The following is a 23,102-nucleotide window of genomic DNA, read 5'->3' on the forward strand; positions in this document are numbered from 1 at the left end:
CATGCATCACAAGAAAAATTATGTTTATTACATCTCTTCACTAAACTAGGAAATAAATTTGACAAAACACCAAACGGTGGATGGCCTAAATGATGATGCCAATTATTCAATTCAAAAAGTGCCGAATCAAAATCATAAGATGCCGATTGAGATGTCAAAGCTGCCCGGGAACTGTCAAGCACGTACAGACCACCAACCACCTTACCACATGTAATCGTACTGTCCGTTGCCAAGTACTGAAATGAACAATGGGTTGGAAAAAATGTTACTTTGCAGTTTAAATCCTTAGTTATGCTACTAATGAGTAATGGAAAGCGTATTAGTAGTGAACTTCGGAACATGTAACACAGATGAAACGGTAAGAGAGGAAGAACACTATACAGATCCCTTTCCTGAAATAGGAGAAAAGAGACCCATCAGTGATACGAACCTTACTATGACCAGATAAAGGAAACTAAGTGGAATGAAAGGAGGAAGAACCGGTCATATGGTCGGTTGCCCCTGAGTCAATTACCCAAGAATCGGGCATGACCGAGGTGCAAGACCCACCAAATAAAATACCTGTGGAAGAAGATGTATTGGGATTAATAGGCAGAGACAAAACCGAGGCAGCCATGGAAGGAGATACAATTGTCGAAGAAGACGTGTCCAAACGAGTCACCATATCCCGTAAATTTTATAAATCCGCAATAACCTGTGAAAGAGAATGATTAGGCTGTTCCTCAGTAGTTGTCTGATGAGCACGGGTGTTATTGGACCGATTGGAACCACCCCTACCACGCCCGCGAGTGTCTGCAAGGCAACCATGAAGCTTCCAACAGTGGTCCTTCGTATGCCATTCCTTCCCACAATGATCACATTTAATGGGAGGGCGATCACCAAACGAGCAATCAGTACTAGTAGAGTGGGAAGAGCCCCCACTGGAAGACTGTGAACCAGAACTAAGAGCCGATCGCTCTTGAGTAATAGGGTGAACCATGGCTGTTTGTCGACTGTCCTTAGCCGAAAGGATCGCATAGGCCTGTCCAAAGTTGGGAGAGGTTCCCGATTCAAAATATTTGACCATATATGATCAAACTCAATATTCAGCCCTGCCAAGAAATCAAAGACGTGTAAACCATCCTCCCACTTTCGGTAGGCCATGGCATCAACATCAGGGTCGCAGTGAAGGTGCCCAGAAAATCCAACTATTCCCACATCGTACACATGGTATTGAAATACTGAGAAAGTGTTAACTCCATCTGTTTGGTAGAGTGAATTTTTTGATGGAGTTCATAGCATTGGGTAGCATTCCCAACCTGAGAATAAGTATCTTTGGTTGTCTTCCATATTTTTGCAGCCGAGTCAAGAAGAAGGTATCGACCAACAATGTCTTTGTCCATCGAATTAACCACATACGACATGACCAAGAAATTAGAATTCATCCAGCGATCCTGTGCAGAACCAGCCTCGATAGGCCTGACCGTGGTACCCGTGATGTAGCCAAACAAGCCACAGGAACCAATCGCAAATAAATAGGAACGAGACCACATAAGATAATTGCTTCCATTTAACTTGATGGTGTTCACAGGAAACAGAATAAAATCACGTTGCGATGAACCATCAGAACCAGAAGAAGCAGAGGTGATCTCTGAAGTGTCAGGCATGGTGGCTGGAAATAAAAATCGTAGAACTCAAAAAACAAGGCCTCCAAAAATAATTAAATCATACGGAGGGAAAAAAGGACCTCGGTGGGTGTCAACTCACCTCCAAGAGTGGGAAAAAATTAACGGCAAGGTGAGAGAGACCCTCTATCGAGAAAGAAAGGAAGGCAAGAGGTGGGGGGCTTGCGGTGGAGGCGGAAGAAGGGGGTAGGCCTTGTGAGGGCAGCCGGTGGTGGCGGAAGAAGGTGGAGGGCCTGGCGGGAGGTGGAGAAGGGCCAGCGGAGGGGTGGTGGAGGTCTGCTAGTGGTGGCGGAGGGCTGGCGGAAGGTGGAGGAGGCTGGCGACGGTGGCTGGCCTTAGGGCAGAAACACGAAGGAGAAGAGAGAGAAAAAAGAAAAAAAGGAAAAAAAATTTCAATTCCCATATCCCCGAAATATTTTTGGCTCTGATGCCATGTGGAATTCCGTGAATACTGGCTTGATCTATGTGACCATAGCCATGCTTTATTTATAATATGATAGAGAACATTTTAGAATAGGTACAAGGACATAATTACCCTTAGGACAATTTTACCCTTGAACCCATATTACAACAGAAGAAAAAATAGAAGAAGAGGGAGGAGCAGGGAGAACAGAAATTGAGAAAGAGAAGAAAAGAAGAGAAATTGAGAGGTAGTAATGTAGTCCTAGATAGGTAGGAGACCTACTAGGAGCCAAACAACAGGATCAAATAACAAAAGGGGTTGCTGGTTCGAATGGACAACAGTAGGATTTAGGTCAATTCCTAGGGTTTGAGTTGGATATTGGGAAAGGGGTTTATATGGTATTAATGGGCAGGTCTAGGGGGTCAATATGGTATAAAAAGGTTAGGGTTTGGATGAGTTTTGAAATTCTGCAATTTTGGGCAGAATTGAATTTTAGGGTTTTGGGTTTGGGTTTTAATGGAGCAAGGAGATGAAGGGGTTAGAGTGGGAGTTTGGGGCTAAAACCTGGATCGAGTGTCAACAATGATGTAAGGGATGTATGCTGAAAGTTTGGTTTGAAACTGATGGACAGATTTGGAGTTATGGAGGTTTCCTAGTAGAAGTAGGAGAGAGGGGTAAAACTGTAATTTCAGACAATCGGCTGGGTGGATGGTGCTGAAATTTGAATCGAGTCTCTCTTAGGGTTTGAGGAAGACTTGATCAAATTTTTAGCAGATTCTAATGGTTAGATTTGGCTGGGCAGAATTCTCACGAAAATCACCTTGTATGTGACCTTCTAGAAGGAAGAAGAATAGTTGCAGAATTTCTTACTTGTTATAGGTCTTCAATGGCAGCAACTTTGAAGATGAACAATGGGGTCTCCCGATCTTCACAATGCAAGGAGATAAGTAGCAGCCCTCCCGATCTTCACAATGCAAGGAGTCGATTGGAGATCCACCAATCCCTTCCACCTTGAGATCCACAAGGATATACACTCACAAGAGCAGCAGCAATGGCAGCAAGCATAAAGCTAATTTTTATTAATCAAATTCGTATTCAATGCTGGCCTTCCTTACAAACTTATATAGAAGACTCAAAAATAGACTTAGACACTAAAAGGGAATGGCCTAACCCCATCCCTAACCTATTAGGTAACTTAAACTGACTAGGAAACTAGAATACTAAAGGAAATAGACTCAAAACATGGTTGGACTTATAGAGTCCTAATCCAGCCCAACCTACATCACATGACCACTTAAGTTGTCACATGACCACTTAACCAAGTCACATGATCACTTAAATTGAACCAATTGAATGTAACCAATTTGAACCGGTTCAATTAAAAAACAAAAAAATAAACTAAGTATTGGACTAATTCCGTATGCAACCTATATACCCATATTTTAGGCCTATAAAAGTGGCCTATTACATTAGAAACCCATGGGATCAAAGGCCCAACATGTATGTAACCCAACCCTAGACTTATTCCCAATGAAACAAGCCCTATTTGGTGATGAATCTGCATCAGGTAGAGAGAGACTCACGGCTGAGAGAGTTGCATCGATGCGGATTGGCACAAGACCTAGACTACGCATGTCATTCTTCACAACCTCACCTATGGTCATTTTAGGCCTGCCCCTACCTCTTTTAGCTCCTTCAATTGGCATGAGATCACTGCTCTCCTTTGCACATGGCCAAACCACCTCAAACGACATTCTCGGAGCTTATCGTTGATCAGAGCAACTCCCACATCAGCTCTCATACGTTCGTTCCTTACTTTGTCCTTCCTAGTTTTGCTGCACATCCATCTTAACATCTGCATCTCTACAAGACATAGCTTTGCTATATGACACTTCTTAACTGCCCAACATTCTGCCCCATACATCATAACAGGTCGGACAACAGTCCTGTAGTACTTTCCTTTAAGCTTTAAAGGAATGTGTCGGTCACACAGTACTCTGGTCGAACCATCCCACTTCATCCATCCCACTTTAATTCTTTGTGAAACATCATCATCTATGTCACCTTCTTTATGTATGATAGATCCCAAATATCTGAAATAGTCACTTGGCGGTATCTCTCTCCCCTCAATTTTCACCATGTCATCATCCATCATAGTGTGACTAAAGTTACACCTTGTATACTCCGTCTTTGATCTACTAAAGAAAAGAACACTCTTCCTCACATATACTTGTAAATAGAAACAAAAATAAACAGATAGAAATAATACAAAAATAAAAAAACAGTAATCAAAATCGCTAGCTAATGATAAAAGCTGCTGCAAGTGGGGTTCACAGCCTGTGCTCTAGCAATATGGTAGCCGCGGAACTCATCGTCAATCCACAGAGAAGCAGTGGATGGCTGAGATCTACGATGTCTCCTCTGGTACACTCGGAATCCTTACTCGGATTGTATGATGTCCTCATCAACTAGCTACTTGTAGCTTGAGTTTTCCACATCTTCCTGACCTTTAATAAAGCTATGTCTTCCCTTAGGTGAGCTTGTGGCTGACACTTCGTAATAGGAAGATATGGAAAAGAGTCTCAATTGTCCTCAACATTTTAATCCTCTTCAAATTCAATTCATAACTGTGCAGAAGGGCCAATAATTAAACCCCACTAAATTCCCTGTCAAACAGCTGCATTCTAAACTGGGGATTCCAAATCACCTTTATCTCTACAGCTCCAAAGCAATCTGCCTCTATAGCTTCTTTATCCCTTGCCACCCTCTACAATCAAGCGCAGCAGTCCTTCTACCTCCCTCGTCCTAACTGTCTATATTCCCAAAACTACACCCTGCCCTCTTTCTACACCTTATTTTTAATATTACTATGGAAAGACTCGTGCATATTTGTTACATTCTTCCACACCCTACACCCATGAACAACCATAACCTCTGTTGAGTCTCAACATCGAGATCCCACTTGTATTTAGATGCAATAGCCTTCATTCAAGGTGCTGGGGACTCCATGCCAATCTCCGCAGCTACTTCCCAGTTCCCAATTAAAACCCTGTTCATGGTTGAATTATGTTTTCTTTTTATCATTCCCGCTGATTTCTTGCCACAAAAATCGCACGTTGTGACCCGGTGAACTGATACCAGGTTATGGCCCTTTGACTCTTTGTTTATTCCTTCTAATTACAGTCTGGATTTTTATTCCATATTTCTATGTTGAAGTGTATTCACCTTTCTTGGGCTGGCTTCTACCAGAACTTTTCCAGAGTCTAGGAAAGGTTGTCTACTCACCAAAGCCATGTAATGTTTTAGCAGTTTGCCTCCTAGAGTGCCCTAGCATACATTTCCTACTCATTGCCACTTAACGGTATTACAGATTAGTGAGCTGATCATATACTAATGCAATGGCTGGTTTTGATGCTGATTTTGTTTTTACTAATTGGTTATTGGTCCAATACTTGAAGATGGATATGTAATAAGTCAGTAGGTTTAGAGTAGTTTTGTTATTTTTCATGTGTTATTTTTCAATTAACTGCAAGATGCCCATCATGTGATTGAGTTGTTTACTTGATATTCATCCTTTCCAGATTGAGGAATTTAACATGAAGGCGGAGGAGCTTGAAAACGAATTACATTCGAAACAGCAACTAAATGTGGGGTCAAAAATGTCGGAAATGACAGAATTGCTTTGTGAACACAAGGGTCGTGGAGATGCTCATTTTGCTCATGGACTTTGCAAGCTTTGCTATAAAGATGTACTTCATTGCACTCTAATGTTCACGTATTATCATTTGCCTCAAGTTCTCAGCTTGTGCTTGGTCTCATCCTTGTAGTCTTATTGTAGTTTGTTGAGCTTTCTGGAGGACTTCAGGGGGGATCAGAACCACCAGCTTTTGAGCGTGCTGAAAGGGAAAGAATGGCAAAAGCTTCTATTGAGGGGGTTGAAGAATCAAGTCCTGGTTCTACACATTGCCATAGGGATAACGAACAGAAACAGGTAATTATTCTCATTGATCAGACTGTACTCAACTGCATCTGACTTGCTCCATTAGCATATTTCCTTTTAAAAATGAAAAAAAAAAAGTTTTCATGGACTAGATGGTTAATTACAAAATGGTGATGTTTATTCGCAATTTTCAATGGATGCACTATTCTGCAGACTGGAATTTGGAAAGCTCCACTGGATGAGTTCTCTTAGGAAGTTTTTTAAATTTGATCTAATCTTCATCCACAGAAGTTCAAATAGAAGTCTAGAACAGCAGGATCATAGACACAGGAAATCATAGTTGTCAAGGCGCTAGGGGCCTGCATGATAACACTTCAGTTTCTCTATTTCTCTATTTTTTTGTTCATAGGAACAAAAAAAATAAGAGAAATCCGTTAACACCGGTTCAATTTTTTTGTTCCTGGAAATGAACTGGGACAAAAAAGTTGCTGAGAAATAGAAAAAACAGAAGCTCCAATTTGAAGCTTCTCTGTCCCAGAAATAAAAGGAAGAAATAAGGGGGGAGTTGCTCTTTAATGAGCACATGCTTAATTTGATGGGCAAAACATTAATTGCATGTTCAAAACACCACCATCAATGCAACTGCAACCACTACCATCGACGCTGCCACCACCTCCATCACTACTGCCACCTCCACCACTGCCACCACCACTGCTACCACCTCTGCCGCCGCCACCACTACCACCTCTGCAACCGCCACCACTACCTCCACTGCCGCCACCTCCATCGCAACCACTACCACCACCACCTCCACCACCACTGCCACCGCCACCACCACTACTACCTCCACCGCCACCTCTACCACCATCACCACCACCATCGACGTCGTCACCACCTCCACTAGTACTGCCACCTCTATCACCACCACCTCCACCTCCAATACTGCCACCTCCACCGCCGCCACCTCCACCACCTCCAACGCTACCACTACCAACACCACCACCACCTCCACCGCCACTGCCACTGCCACCACTACCTCCACCGCCACCGCCACCACCACCACCACCACCACCTCCACTGCCATAACCACCATCACCACCACCTCCACCTCCACTGCCACGTCCTCCACCTCTGCCACTGCCACCACGTCAACCTCCACCAAACTTTTTGGGTATTTAATGGCATTTTTGAAATTTTATAGAAATTCTAGAAGCAAAAATGATTGTGCATAATAAACGCGTTTCTGTTTCTTTTCAAACCAAGATATAGAAATTATTATGCGTTACCAAACATGTTATTTTGCCCAGAAATATGGCCCAGTAGCAGAAGTACAAAAAGTCGTTTCTGGAATAGAATCATGTCCCAGAAACAGAAGTGTTATCATGCAGGCCATAGGCGACCCAAGGCGTCGGAGGGCCTTCCTAAGTGCTTAAGCTATGTTTGGTTGGCAAGAAATGGATAGAAAATAACAAATAATAAGACAAAAACCATGGTGACACAATGATTGATTTATCTCATTTATGTGTCTATCTCTTTCCTCAAATTCTAAAATTTGAATCCATGGGACCAAAGGCCCAACATGTCTATAATCCAACCCTAGACTTATTTCTAGGGAAAGAAGCCTAATTTGATGGTAAACCTGAATCACTTTGCCTTTTTGAACCACTCGAATGTTGGTAGAGTTTATCTCCATAAGGAGCTTGTTTTTCCTGAAGAACTTCCTTGCTTCCTGCTACACATCATCCTGTGTGTAACAGGAGGATACATAAAATTTATATACCCATTGATTTTCGGTTTCCTAAAGATATGTGACTGGTTGTGTTACTGTTATGCTTGTGTCTAATTTATCTGATTGTTTCTTTTACTTTTTATTGTACTTGTCAATTTAAAATTTTCTATTTGTCAGTTTGAGAAAGAAGAGGAATCTGTAAGAGAAAACCCTCCAGATGTGATCGAAAATGACAGGATGGATTCCGGTGAGTGTGCAAGTGTTAATGTTATATTCTTTTTTTTTTCCCAAAATTCTCATGACATGTTCTTATCTTTCATTGTTATGTATGGATGCTGAAAACGTTTTTTGGAAGATGTCTTTGTTCAGGGGCTGCTGCTGAGCATCAATTTGTTTATCAGGATGGTTCCTGTCAGTCAAAGGGAAATGAGGATATGGATAATGGAGCTGGTGATGAATCTGAAAGCCTTTCTGATATTGATGATGTTGAGGTGTGACCATTTGCTGCACATCTATTTTGATATTTGGAGGAAAAGCCAACTGTTGATTACAGTCTTTAATAATCACAATGGCCTTAGCATAGTTGTCAATGTTCAATTCCCTTGAATCTCTCATATTTCCTCTTAATTACCCTTTTCTCTGAGGAATGATTACATCACCCACGGGTAGCTCACCTGATCAAATCAAACAGTGGAAAAAGGTAATCAGGGGTATTTACGTAAGTGCACTCAGTGGGTATGTGCAGCTACTTTAATTATCCTTCAATACTATTTTTCCCTTTGTAGGATTGGTCTGGTTAGTCATCAAGGTGGGTCATCCGACTATTTTCCTTTTTTTTTTTGTCTCCAAAGACATCAAAATCATGAGGAATCTACTTCTGCTAATTAAATTCTTCAAAATCATGGGTGTTCCCATCCTCAATGGAATGGTTCTGACCTCAATGTTGCATCCATGGACGTCTTTTTTGTTTTTATATCCATTTTCCTTGTCTCTTTACTTTCATGCGTGCTTTTCACAGTTCTTCTCACCTCCCTTTCTTTCTCTATTCAAATTGGTAAGGTTTATAACCTAAAAAGTTTCAAATGCTGCATAGGTTGATGGGTACCTTCACAATGAGGAGGAGAAACATTATAAAAAGATCATATGGGAAGAAATGAACAGGGAATATCTTGAGGTATAAGACCCATTCTTTTTCTTTCTTTTTGGATAATAACTGATCTTTTTTTTTGAGAAAAGGGGAAATGTATATGACTGATCAGAATCTAGGGGAGACAAATTGACATATAAAATGCTGTGTCCAACTACAGTAGGTAACTCAGCCGACATTGTGCGTCTTAAACCCCCTGTTTAGCTAGCTTATTAATGCAGTACTAATAGTCTAATCCCGAACCAGGAGAATTCTAGAAGGAGATTAGATTGGGACATGATTGCAGGTTAAAAGAAAAAGGAACATGAACCAGAATTATTGAAATTTACTTAACGTAAGTAGAACTCCTCTGATTAGCCTGAAACTTAGATTGATAGTTCAGATTAACAAGTAGAACAAGACTGCAAAGTATGGTGTAAATCTGATGTTCAGATCTCAAAATATGGAGGAATCCTGCTGCAACTAAGTAATTTCTATAACTGCAGAACCAATTCAGATGCTTTAGGAATTCGAGTAGAATTCAGTTCAAGTTACAAAGTAATGATTTCAACAGTAAAAGAAATTCAGTTCAGATCAGGAAAAATCAAATTTGAAGAAGTTGAGTTGAATTTGAAACTTGAAAATCGATGGAAAGTTATTGCTGGAAACAGAAACTGATATGTCAAAGTTAGAGAAAATTAGGTCAGAAGCTAAGAATTCATCAGATCAAACTGAAATCAAATTCAGAACAGAGAACTGGAACTGCAAAACAGATTAAATCTGACTTGAAGTTGGAGATATAATAACAGATTAGAAATCCACCAAAAACTGTGAAGAGAATCCACTCTTCCACTAATGAATCCACCTTAGTTTCATGTGGAATCCACCAAATAACACCACTGAATCCATAGATTAAAATCCAGAAATCTGAATATCTTTATTGCTGAAATCGATATGGTGGCCTAATGGCCTTACATGTATTTATAGATTCTCTAAAATCCTGTGATTGGCTAAAGAGACAGCTTACATTATTCAACCAATAGGAAATAAGAGCTTCCATCACCTAACAAGAAGGAAGTTCCAAACCAACCTATTACATCATCCATTCAATAAGAAAATAGGAGCCAACTCAGCTTGGAATAAAATAAACCCAAACCAAAATAAGCTTTACAATAAAAAGTTGGGAAAAGGTTCTCTTCAGCCACTAATTTGCTGATTGCGACCTTTTACTGTGAGATTCTAAAGAAGGAAGTCAAAGAATGAGTCTTCCAGATAAGATGTGAGATTCTCCAAGAATAACCATATCATCTTCACACTGGTCTTACAATATTGGATGAAGATGTGAGAATCTCCAAGAATAACTATATCATCTTGACAAGTACCTTCTATTGCAGTACAGGAAGTCCATCTCTAACACAGGAAAGGTGAAAGGGTAATGACAGTATCTTTATTCATTTTGAAATGTTTTCCTCTGCCTATCAGATATACTTCTAACGTTGTGCCATACTACCATCTTAATCTTGCATAGGACTACATTCTTTGAAGGGCCAACATTACCATTTGAGGATCCTTTGAAATTGAACTTCACCACACCAGGTTGGGAGGGGGGAGGGGAAACTATCCCAAAAATTAATGATCTGTTTCCATGATGGATGCTGGGCCAATGCCACAAACCTCTCCTTTAGATGATATCAGGCAGGAATCCTCAATAATTGCAAAGCCACTATTTAATATTCCTCTGTCTTAAGATCCTGCTAATCAGGCTGGATTGATCCTGTCTTAGACTGCTCCTTGAGTTCCTCTTTTCTGACATTTATCGAAGAGGGGAAAAAAAAAGAAGAAAAACCTTTCCTTCTACAATGATACAATAAGAATGTTCTTCATCCATTCTTGGATGTATCAGGCATTTGACTTCCAGTGAACTCCTCTTTTCGTTGGAGGCCTAGAATGACAAATGATTTGGCAGATGCTTTGGCCGCAGGCATGGGGTTTTGAGACTCAGCATAGTCTGCACATGTGAGAAATAGACTCTCATGTTGTTCTTGTTAATTAGGTGGCTATTGGTGCAACTCCTTGGAGGTGTACTACTATGTTATATAGTTCTTATTGGCATGTGGGCTGTTTGCCTTCTTCCTTTGATTATACTAAATTTTTTGTTCTCATCAATAAATTCATCAGTAAAAAATTTACTCTGTGATTGAATCTTGCAATTTTGTAGAAGAGGGCCGCCAGTCAATGTTTCATTAGATCAATGAGGTCCTATGGAAAAACTTAATCCATTTGAATCAACAAAAGTAAATTGAACAAATATTTCAAGAAAGGGAAACTAAGAAATAGATGGTCCCTTAATTTCATTGATTCATCATTGCCTTAAACATGTTACAACATGGGGCGGAAGGCACCACGTGTGCCTCCTCTGAAGTCTGAAGCACATGTGGACTATTCCTAATCAATACTCCAGTAATTTTGTGGAATTTGGATAGACCATAGTGTCTAGTAAAGGAAGGGGAGTTTATTTCCATTATTAATATTACTAGTTTTACTAGGGCACGGTATGCCTGGTTGGTCCATGTTATCCATGCTATCGTCTATTTACCCGGTTGGTTTCAACTGAGTCCAATTTACCCATGTAGAGATATAAAGCCTTGAACGTTGAATTAGAATCCAACTTTGACAACTTTAGGGAACCTATTGAAAATACGAGAAGAAATACCCTATAATGGTGGGCCATACAGTGGAGATAGGTCCTGAAACTTGACACATGGTTTATCCAAAGGGGCATTGCCCATTTATCTGTCAGTTTAACTAGATGAATCATCTAGGTGGCTCAAAAGAGGCGGAACCTCAAGTTGAAAGCTTATCCTGACAGGACTGTGGAAGTGGCAACTGGCAATTTTCCCTCTCTAGCGAAATCCCTCTTCCATAGTATGGTTTAATGTCCATGAGACTGACTTTTCTTGATTAACATTAAAAAATTATCCCCTTTAGGGATTCATCTATAGACACTGGCTAGTTCCATAGATGCTAGATATGTTCTCTACAAGCACAGTATGAAGGCATGTGAAATGCTTGCTGGACAGATGAGCCATTGATTGATGAGTTGTATGGTAGAGTAGTGAGATTTGAACTATGAAATCTACTTAATTGTTTATGGTAACTGTTTTGTCTGTCTATTTATTTTAAATGTGTTGGGACCATGTGGAGGCCCCTCAAATTTTTGGGTATCATGGAATAAAATGTTTCTTTGGGGCCATGTGGAGGCCCCCCAAATTGGGTTTATGCTGGTCCTCTCCACAGAGATTCTATTTGGTCGGTCAGCCTCCCCTCCGATGCTTCTTGGGTGTGGCGCAGGATTTTGCAAATTAGGCACATTGCCTTGGAAGCCATCTCTTGCAAAATTGTTGACGGCCATTCCACCTCCATTTGGCTTGGCAAATGGCATCCCTCAGGCGTCCTCTCCTTGATTGTGAGCCCTCGTGAGATTTATTCCTCCGGGCTTGATAGAATGTCCATGGCTGCTTCCATCATTTCCAGAGGGGTCTGGACCCCCCTACCCCCTCTCCCCTTTATAGGTCCTTTGGAACTCCCTTCCCCCCATCTCCCCTGGGCATCGTGGAAGAGGAGACTCGGTTCTCTGGCTCCCTTCCCCCTCAGGCATCTTCAGCTCCCATTCAGCTTGGAATATGGTTAGAATCAGAGCCCCCCCCCTCTCACCCCTTGGACCAAAGTTGTCTGGTTCAAAGGTCATATCCCCCGTCACAGCTTCACCTCCTGGCGAGCTCTCTCCAACTACCTTCCGACTCAGGCATTCCTCATCCACCACCATATTCAGGTCTCCCCCCATTGCTGCCTTTGTTGGAATGGCCACAAAGACACAGATCACCTGTTCTTCTCTTGCCCCTTTGCCTCATCCATCTGGAAAAGAGTCCTAAGTACCTGTTGGCCAGCTAGAAGAAGCCCCCTCCCCCTTCACCGCTAATGGCTTTGGATCGACATGACATTTGGAAGAAAGACTATTTGTGACTCTATCGGCAAGCTCGCCTTTTGTGCCTCTATCTCTCATATTTGTATGGAGCGCAATCTTAGAAGATGGACTTCCAACTCTCGCTCCTTAGACAAGATTTGGAATGCCATCTTTTTTGACGTTTCCACCATAGTTGTCATGGCGTCGCCATATCGTCGCCATGGCGTCCTGGCGCTGGACAAATGTGCATATCGACCTGCGCCATGGCGTCTTGTCTCTCTTTCCCTCTTCAATATATTCTTCTTTAATTTTTTTTGTTTCTTCTCCAACCTTAGACCCACTCCCTGTTTCCTAAATCTCCTATTTTAGCCTTGGTTTCTAAGTTTTTTCTTTCTATCGTGTAATTGCAAGGTTGAAGAAGACATATTAGGTCTTTAAAATTGCTTAAAATTGCAAGTAAGGACAACTTATATTATTTAAATTGAACCCCCTATATTCTCTATTTCTATTCTGTTTAGCCCATTCAATTTTCTCTTTAACTTCATTAAATTACAGTTGTCACTCCTTTACAACTTCAGATTAATTACAATTCTGCCATTGCTCTTATAAATTTTGATTTATCTACTAGTTTGCCATTCAACTTTGGATTTAATTACAATTCTGCCATGGTCAACATGATCGCCATGGCGAGCGACATGTCGATATATCGATCAGACACCCCTCTACCGACTTGTATCGTTGTGACGCCATGACAACTATGGTTTCCACCAAACTTGCCTCCCTCCCCCTTTCTCCTGTAAAGGACTCCCCAAGGAACAAGCTTATTGTTGTATCCTGGGGTCTGCAGATCTCCCTTCTGCAGCCTAACTCACATTAGGCTTTTTGGCTTTTGGCTTTTGGCTTTTGTTCTTTGGCCCTTGGGCTTGTATATTCCTTCCTTTTTTCTTTGTAATTTAAATTTTCATTCATCCAAAAAACAAAAATTGTCCTTTGGAAAAAGCAACAAAATAAGAGATACATGTGGTTGGTGCTGATACAAACCAGAATCTAGATAATCCTGTTTACCGGGCATCTTGGTAAACAAGGCCCAAGTTGAAACAAATGGAGTCTCAACTAGCTTCTTCATGACAACATCACGGACAAAATGACAATCCACTTCAATATGCTTTGTCCACTCATGGTAAACAGAATTACTAGCAATGTATATGGCTGTGTAGTTATCACAATACATCTTCATTGTAGTAGACATAGGAAAACCCATCTCAAGGAGAAGAGACCTGAGCCAAATCAACTCTGCAGTAGTGTGAGCCATAGCCTTGTACTTTGCCTCAACACTTGACCGAGCAACAGTAGTCTTCTTCTTACTATGCTATCAAATAAGATTACCCCAAACAGACGTACAATATCCCGTAGTGGAATGACGATCACTAGCCGATCCAGCCTAGTCAGCATCAGAATACGCAACCAGGATCCATATGCCGATTAGGATGATAAATCAACCCTTTACCAGGCGCACCCTTCAAATAATGAATTATTCGGACAGCAGCATCCCAATGAGCTTTTTGCAGAGTCTGCATGAACTGACTCAGAACACAAACAATAGAAGAAATGTTTGGTCTGATGACAATAAGATAGATCCGCTTACCAACCAAACTCCTGTACTGGTGCACATCCTTAAGAGGAGCATCGTCGTCAACGCCAAACTTCTGATGGGGATCCATAGGAATATCCACTGGCTGTGAAGCATACCAGTGTCAGACAAAAGTTCTAAAACATACTTCCTTTGGGATAGGCTGATGCCTTTCTTGCTTCTCACAACCTCAGTGCCAAGGAAGTAGTGAAGTCACCTAGATCCTTGGTCCGAAAATGCTTTCGTAAATAAATCTTTTCCTCGGCAATGCCAGCCACATTAGCACCTTAAACAATAATATCATCAACATACACAACCAAGACAACCAATTTGCCACCACGTCGACGAATAAACACAAAGTGATCAGAGTAGCACTGTGAAAACCACATGACACCACTTCTCAAACCATGCTTTGGGTGACTGTTTGGGACCATATATTGTCTTCCGCAATTTGCACACCGAGTACTGTTCTCCCCCTGAGCAACATACCCTGGAGGTTGCTCCATATAAACCTCCTCATGAAGATCACCATACAAAAAAACATTTTTAATGTCTAACTGAAACAACGACCAATCAAAGTTAACTGCCATAGAAATAAGCAAACCAACAGAGTTCAGCCAAGCAACAGGGGAGAAAGTCTCAAAGTAGTCAACATCATAAGTCTGTGTATACCCCTTGGAAATCAGACGGGCTTTGAGCCGCTCGATCGAGCCATGCAAAAGGTATTTGATTGTGTAAACCCAACGACACTTAACAAGATCCTTACTAGGTGGCAGATTAACCAAACTCCAAATGTGACGAGACAAGAGAGCAACCATTTCCACATCCATGGCCTTTTCCGACCAGGAAGGCGGAGAGCCTCAGTATGATGTTTGGGTATAGGGTTGGCAGATAAAGACAAGGCAAAATTATGAACAAACGATTGTAAGTGAGAAAGGGATACTTACTTATCAATAGAATACACAATATTGGACTTTTTGGTGCAGGAACGAGTACCTTTGCGCAAGGCGACTAGTAAGTCATCAGCCGAAGAAGAAGGCGGAGCTTCACCAGAAGAAGCTGGTAGAGGTGGTAAAACGGTCGGAGCCTGGGAAACCTCCTCTTGTGGTACTGTCCTGTTCTGCCGCTGATAAACCTGTAATGGGGGAGAGAAGGGAACCAATCACTCATTCCCAGAAACCGAGGGACGTGACGAAAAATAAGAACTGCCCTTAAAGAATGTGACATCAAGACTCACAAAATACCTGTGGGCTACAAGGTCATGACACTTATATCCTTTCTGGGTACAAGAATAACTAAGAAAATACATTTAGTAGATCTGGGAGAGAGTTTGTCAGAGTTGATATGTAGATTTTGAACACAATAGACACACCCAAAAACACGAGGAGGTAAACAAGAAATAGGTTGACCAGGAAAAACAATAGAAAATGGAGACTTGTCGGCAAGAATAGATGAAGGTATGCGATTGATCAAGTAACAAGCAGTGAACACTTGTTCACACCAAACTGCTTTGGAACATGCATCAAGGTATTAAAACTCGGGTCTCGGTACCAACTCGGCTCTTGGAAAAATCGAGACAAGTCGAGATCCCGCCGAGTTGGTGCATTTTTTTTTCCAACTCGAAGCCTCAACTTTGGGTCAACTCGAGATCCGAGATCTTGCTGAGATATGTCGAGTTTTGGCAAGTTAGGTAAGGTATTTAAGTGGTAGGTGGGTTAAAAAAAGGGTCAAAACCGAGATCCGAGATCTCGCCGAGATATTGCACTTTTGAGACTCGGAGGCAGTCTTGTCTCGACTTTTCCAAAAACCGAGAAACTCGGCGAGATCTCGCGAGTTCTCGATCTATGACATGCATATGGAACATTATAGTGTGTGCAACCTCAAGTAAATGCCTATTCTTCCGCCACTCCATTTTGTTGTGGGGTTTACGAACAACTCGTGTGATGAATCATGCCACATGCAACATAGAAGTCAAAAATCTCATTTTTGAACATACTCCAAAGCATTACTGGAACAAAACATCTTAATAGACATGCCAAATTGAGTTTTTATTTCGTTATCAAAATTTTCAAATACAGAGAAAAACTCAAAACGATCCTTCAAGAGGTATAACCATGTAAAACGAGAATGGTCATCCATAAATGTAACAAGATACATGAAACCACTCTTATTCTTAACACGACAAGGACCCCAAATGTTTGAATGGTCCAAAAAAATAAAGACGAACTACGAGCCACAAAGCGAGATGGGAAGGAGGCACAATGATGCTTTCCAACTCACAAGCTTCACAGTCTAACCTAGACACAGATCGAAACGAGGGAAATAACAACTTTAATCTAGCTAGTGATAAATTAGCTAACTGGTAGTGCCATTGGAGAGGAGTCACCCCACCAACAGATGCAACAACAACAGAAGAGGTAGTACCACGGTCAAGGAAGTACAGTCCGTCCTTTTCACACCCTCCACCATTTGTCTCCCTCGTGTGAAGATCATGAAAAACACAATGAGTAGGAAAGAATGTCACAGAACAACGTAAAACTTTAGTCAATTGACTCACAAAAAGAAAATTCAATGGTAATTGAGGAACATGCAACACCGATGAAAGATTAATGGAGGAAGTAGGAGAGATTGTACATTGCCCATAAACAGGGCAGATGAACCATTTGCAAGTATAACAGGTGAAGATGAATGGGTGATGCAGGAGAATCATGGACCGGGCCAGCCCAATTGGTGCACTACCTTGGACCGATCCAAACTCAATTGAACTAGGTCGGTCCCCCATTATCTGGTATCAGAGCCCAAGCCTGGGTGAATCTTAATCTCTCTTCCTTGCTATTCCCTCTCAGTCTCTCTTTTCCCCATTATGTTCTTCTTCCTCCTTTTTCTTTCCTAATTTCTTTTCTCTATGGCTGTGACCGAACAACACCAGCAACAACCCCCACCTTCCCTTTGATTCCCGTAAAACCCCAAGCCATCCCGTTGTCATCATATTCTGTCCGTGACCTTTCAATCCCATTCTTCGTTCCCACATTTAAAAAAAAAAATGATTCTTTTGAACACAGAAATCGACTGAAACCCATCTTCCCAACCCTCCCGACTCACAATAGCCTCGTCCATTTGCTTTCCCCTCTGTGATGGAAAAAAAAAACCTCTTCAATTCCACCATTTTCGCAAGAATCCCAAACCACCAGCCACTGAAACCCAGTCCCATCTCTCCCGATTCCCTTAGCAGAAGTGCAGAACCCCACCGCCTTCTTCCATTCTCCGTGAATCGATTGAGCCCTTCAACCACTTTTGGTTCTGCCAGCAACAACCAAAACCAAAACTAAAAAAAAAAAGTGAAGAGGAGAGATAGTGAGAGACAGAGAAATCCAGAAGCAGCAGAGAAAAAAAAAAACGAGAAAGAAAAGCAAAGAACCAGAGAATCGAAGCAAAAGAAAGAAGGAAAACATACCTGGTTTTGCGGAACTCCAACGTTGCAGGTTCGAACCCCCATCGCAGGCAGACAGATAGACTCCCATTCAAAGCGGAACTCCAGCCCCATAGTCTTCCTCTTCTTCCGCCATTTTCTCACGCCACTTCTCTTGTTCGAGTAAGAGTCCAAATCCCATACGGTAACAACCTCCCCCCTCTTTTGTTCGAACGATTTAATACCTTTTTTTCTCTTTTCTTTTTTCTTTCCAATCTTACCCTCAGCATTTTCACGTCTCCCTTCCCTTCAATTCTTCTAACTTTATTTTCTGTTTTCCTTCCCGTAGTACCCCTGCCCCCACCTTATTCCTTTTAAAATTTTCTTGTTCTTCCAATTTTACCCCTTACCCCCTACATGATATTCTTTTGTGTTTAGCTTCCAATTTTTTTTTCTGTTCCAGAATTGCCCTTCCCTTCTATTATTATTCCACGTTTTTTAGTAGTTTCCAAAGTTTAACCCTCTCCACCCATCGTACCACACTTCTTTTCTTTCTCTTTAAATCCATTACCCCAATGAGTCTTGAAGGGTGGACTAGAATACTTCAACAAAATGACAAAACCATCAGAATCCTTCATGCACACCATGAATGGTTGAAGACTTAGTTAAAGATCCAACAATTTGACGAAACCATAAGAGTCCTCCAAGCAAAACATGAATTGTTGAAGGCTGAGTTAAAGCTCCACGATCAGATTTCGACCCAGGCAATTGAAGATCAAAATGAAATCAATAGTTCGATCGAAGAATTGAAATTCCATGATCAGGTTTCAATCCAGGCAATGTCGTTGGCTTAACATCAAGAAATCGTTGCGGATCAGACTTCAATCCAAGTGATGCTGTTGGTCGATGTGTAAAAAAAACCTAACACGATGTAGAGAAGAATGGAAATCGTAAACACAATCACACAATGCGTACAAGAATTTACGTGGTTCGGCAAGGTTGCTTACATCCACGGTGAGATGAGATCTGTTTCACTATCAATGGAGAATAGGGTTACAGTCGCTCATTCCTCACACCTCTCTCAGATTTTTCAATGCAGAGAAAGAACTCTCGCATTGAACATCAAGAAATCAAGACACCAAAACCTCAACACGATGAACATCAAGAAATTGTGGTGGTTGATCGTTTAGTTGATCCATTTGAATATGTGCTTTCCCATGGTTACTTCTATCAAGGATTTCGGCTTGTGGATTATATACAAATTGGATGTGGACTGATAGTTGACGTTGATTGTGTAATTTTGATTCTCTCGTCTAAAAAACTTGTGGACGAATTTTTTTGAACTCTGGGAGAATTGATACAGGAGAATCATGAACCGGGCCGGCTCAACTGGTGCACTACCTTGGACCGACCCAAACTCTATTAAACCGGGTCCAATTTGAATTTTTGGGTCTAGTTGGATTTTAGGAATTTATCTTATTTGGGGAAATAATGTGTTTTTTTACGTAGGATATTTGGGCTCTGTATGGTAACGCTTCTGTTTTTTTTTAGTGTTTTTGGGTCCGGCACACTTTTATGTGTTTCTGTGTTTTTTGAGCGTTTCTAGGTCCTAAAATGCTGTATGGTAACCCTGAAAAAAAAACATTTCTGAAGTTTAGAAGAAACAGAAATCTGTATGGGTTGCACTTAACAAAATCGTTTCTGTTGTTTACCAAAAATTACGTAATTGCCACCTACATCATGGCTCTTATACTTATGGTCAATCATTGTAACTTATTGGGAGACTCCTCCACAAATCCATTCATAGCCAGTCCTAAAATCATAGCATTCCAGGTAGATAAACCTTTTTCCTCCAATTTAGAGAAGACCTCCATTGCATTTTACACACCCACATTTCATATACATGTTTACAAGGGTTGTACCAAGTATGGTGTTGATCTTTAGACCATATTTATCTATATAAGCATGAACCCATTTGCCTTGGTCTAAAGCAGCCAAGTGGGCACAAGCTGAGATTACGCTCACCAGTGTGGTCTCATCGGGCCTGGTTTCTCCAAGCTGCATCTCATGGAACAAGGCCAAGGTCTTTGCAAACTGATTGTGTTGTGCATAACCTGAAATCATAGCACTCCATTATATAACATCCTTGTTGGGCATGGAATCAAATAATTTCTTGGCATGTTCGATTGGACCACATTTCAAGTATCCAGAGATCATAGAATTCCAAGATATCTGATCCAATTCCTGGTTAGCATCAAATAGTTTCTGTGCTGCAATGATATCCCCACATTCCGAATACAAGTGAATCTGTGCATTTTGAAGATTAATATAGGTTTCAATTCCCAATCTAATTATAATTTTATGAGCCAGCTCTCCTTCCTTAATAGCTGATAGGCCACCACAATTAGAAAGAGGAAGAGGTGCAGAGTCTGTATGGTAAGAGCCCAGATAAAGGGTTGCGATGGTTGCTTTAGATTCCTTACCCAACCTAAAGAATCAAATAAATGGTTCAACACAAAATTAAGATCATTAAACCAACATGAAGTCACTACTCAACAACAATAAATCCAAGCTAAATTCAATTTCCCAAAAGAAATTCTAAGCTAAGCACATTATTGACTATTCAAGTTTCATGTGATTAATTCGATACTCCAAGAGACTCCCTTTGTCAATATCATTAAGCACATGATTGACAATTCAAATAAATCAAGGTTAGTTTCTTCTTGTTAAATCTGGTAATTGAACCACTGATCCAAAAAATTTCGCAGGCAAAATAGATAAGAGGAAGAAATTATGTGATTAGTTGGAAACAGCTATCTCTCCACAGTTTCCATCTAGAAAAAGTGAAACAAATAGAAGTCATGAATCATGGTTAGTGGGTGATGTTCCATAAAATTCCACCAAGTAAAAGAACATCTAACAGTAGTCCCTTAGTGGGGAATTTTTCTTTCGCCAGTTTCTTGTCCAAGCAAATCACAAGCCTCCACTCCATGAATTTCAAATACAACACAGTAAATACAAGAACAAAGCAAAGCACACACATTAAACATAGAATCCTTCTAATAATGTATAACTGATAGCTAAATATGAAGCTATTGATGTTCAACAGAAAAATTATATTGAAAAACAATTTTCTTTACTCAAAAGAGAAGGCAAGTGATTGTTAACCAATAACCCATCTACAATTCCAACACCTGTTTTGCTTCTATGCTATACTTCCACATACAGAGGAATCAGGATGATAGTAAGTAAGAGAGAGAAAGATGAACAATTTCTGAATTTTGATTAGAAGAGAATGTTTCATCAAATTCCATTTATAAACATTAGACCTATAAAATTTCATTCTTTTCCCTATACAAATTACAAGAGGAAAACAAAAATGGAAAACTCTTAACAAATGATGATGATTAACTGTTGCAGGGCCAGACAAAAATGGCCAATAAGCTAACACAGAAGGGCTATCTAGGCCCTCAAAGCCACCTGATCTGACCATGTAATCTTCCTCTTCCCTGGTCGAGACCCATTTCCAATATCTCTACAAACAGTTTAGTTTAGATCAGTCGTCAGTTGTTCATCTCCTCCACCCATAGGCACCAAATTGTTCTTAAGCTTCTCCATTCTCACTGGTTCCCAAACCTGAAATTCATCATCTTCACCTCTCTGCATCACAACATAATAAATCATAAATTCAATAATAACTTCAAATCCTATCGTTTAATAGATTCTTGATTTGTCAATGTCAGGGTTTCTAAATTCTTACCCAAACCTGGTTCAAATAAAAAACCGAATCGTTGGTTAATAGAGCTTCCTTTTCCCTATAACTCCTTTTCTCCGCATGTGGTTTGCCTCTGATTTCAGGATTCATGAGACTAGGGTTTCAAAAAGGGGAAATGCAAGAGAAGTCGTCGGGAGTTGCAGAGGCCGTCGAGATTTGCAGCAGTCGTCCTCCTTCATTTCGTGTAGTTTGCAGATGACAGTGGCTCTTCCTCTTCTCCCTTCTCACCTTCGTTCACAAGAGAAGGGAGAAGGAGCCTTCTCTTCGTCGATTTGTTATGTTTTAATGCCACTAGACAAATATACCCTCACTCACTTAAGACGTTGTGGTGTTTTTCCGAAATTTTGTTAGAAGTGTTTCTCACATGTAGAAACACCAAATTGGTGTTTTTCAAATGTGTACTAAAAGTGTGCCAAGTGTCCGGTTCGTTTTAAAAAAACAAAAAATCAAACCGGACGTACCATACAGTTTTTAGCGTGTTTCTATTCCAAAACATCGGAAAAACACTAAAAACGCTTAAAAAGAACGTTACCATACAGAGCCTTGGTTTCCAATTGTTTTTAGTTTCCCTCTTTGGATAAGTTTTAGTTAACGGGTGAGTTTTATTTTTTTAGGAGTCTTTTTTCTTTATACATGATGTAATCCCCATCATTGTGATCATGAAAGGATGAATCCCTGTTGAAGTTTTTCCCGAACAAAATGTCAATCCACTTCAATGTGTTGGGTCCTCTCATGAAATACCCGGTTTGAGGCAATATGTATCGCTGCCTGGTTATCACACCATAGCTGCATTGGAGAAGAATCCTCAAATCCAAGTTCAGTTAACAGCATCTTGAACCAGATCAGTTCACAAATTGCATGTGCTATGGCTCAGTACTCAGATTCTGCACTTGATCTAGCCACTCCACTCTGTTTCTTATTTTTCCATGAGACAAGGTTACCTCCCACAAATATATAATTACCTGTAGTTGATCTCCTATCAATAGGTGATCCTGCCTAATCTGCATCTGAAAAACCTTCAACCCGTCTATGTCCATGATCAGTATACACTAATCCATGTCTTGGAGCCTTTTTGAGATACCTCAAAATCCGGATAACATCCTAATGAGGAATCCGAGGTGATGACAAGAACTGACTGACAATGCTCACTGGAAAAGCAATGTCGGGTCGAGGTTGAAGGTCAAATAATTCAGCTTCCCAACAAATTTTTTATATTTCTCTAGATCATCAAGAACATCTCCCTCTGCAACAAGAAGTTTGATGTTGGGATCCATTGGGTTGTCAAGGGGTCGACACTCTTGCATCCCAGTCTCTGTAAGAAAATCAAGAGTGTATTTTTGCTGCGAGAGGGATATTCCCTTTCTTGACTGAGCCACTTCAACACCTAAGAAATAATTTAATTTCCCCAAATCCGTAGTCTGAAATCTCTGTTGTAGGTGAGCTTTCAAACTCTTAATACTTT

At 40.7% G+C, this 23,102-nt stretch overlaps 1 protein-coding gene across 5 annotated transcripts in view; it reads left to right on the forward strand.

Moving 5' to 3' along the window:
* Positions 1 to 23,102, forward strand: part of LOC122646021 (transcription factor IIIB 90 kDa subunit) — a 100,454-nt gene that overhangs the window by 57,525 nt on the left and 19,827 nt on the right. For 4 of the 5 annotated variants that reach the window (XM_043839474.1, XM_043839476.1, XM_043839477.1 and 1 more), the window contains 5 exons: positions 5,649 to 5,816; positions 5,906 to 6,058; positions 7,914 to 7,983; positions 8,106 to 8,227; positions 8,830 to 8,910. In XM_043839474.1, the coding sequence (XP_043695409.1) occupies positions 5,649 to 5,816; positions 5,906 to 6,058; positions 7,914 to 7,983; positions 8,106 to 8,227; positions 8,830 to 8,910 (594 nt within the window). Of the gene's footprint in view, positions 1 to 5,648; positions 5,817 to 5,905; positions 6,059 to 7,913; positions 7,984 to 8,091; positions 8,228 to 8,829; positions 8,911 to 23,102 lie in introns of all 5 variants that reach the window. The other variant, XM_043839475.1, reaches the window with a different exon arrangement.

This window comes from Telopea speciosissima, chromosome 11, assembly GCF_018873765.1.
Source record: "Telopea speciosissima isolate NSW1024214 ecotype Mountain lineage chromosome 11, Tspe_v1, whole genome shotgun sequence".
NCBI lineage: Eukaryota > Viridiplantae > Streptophyta > Magnoliopsida > Proteales > Proteaceae > Telopea > Telopea speciosissima.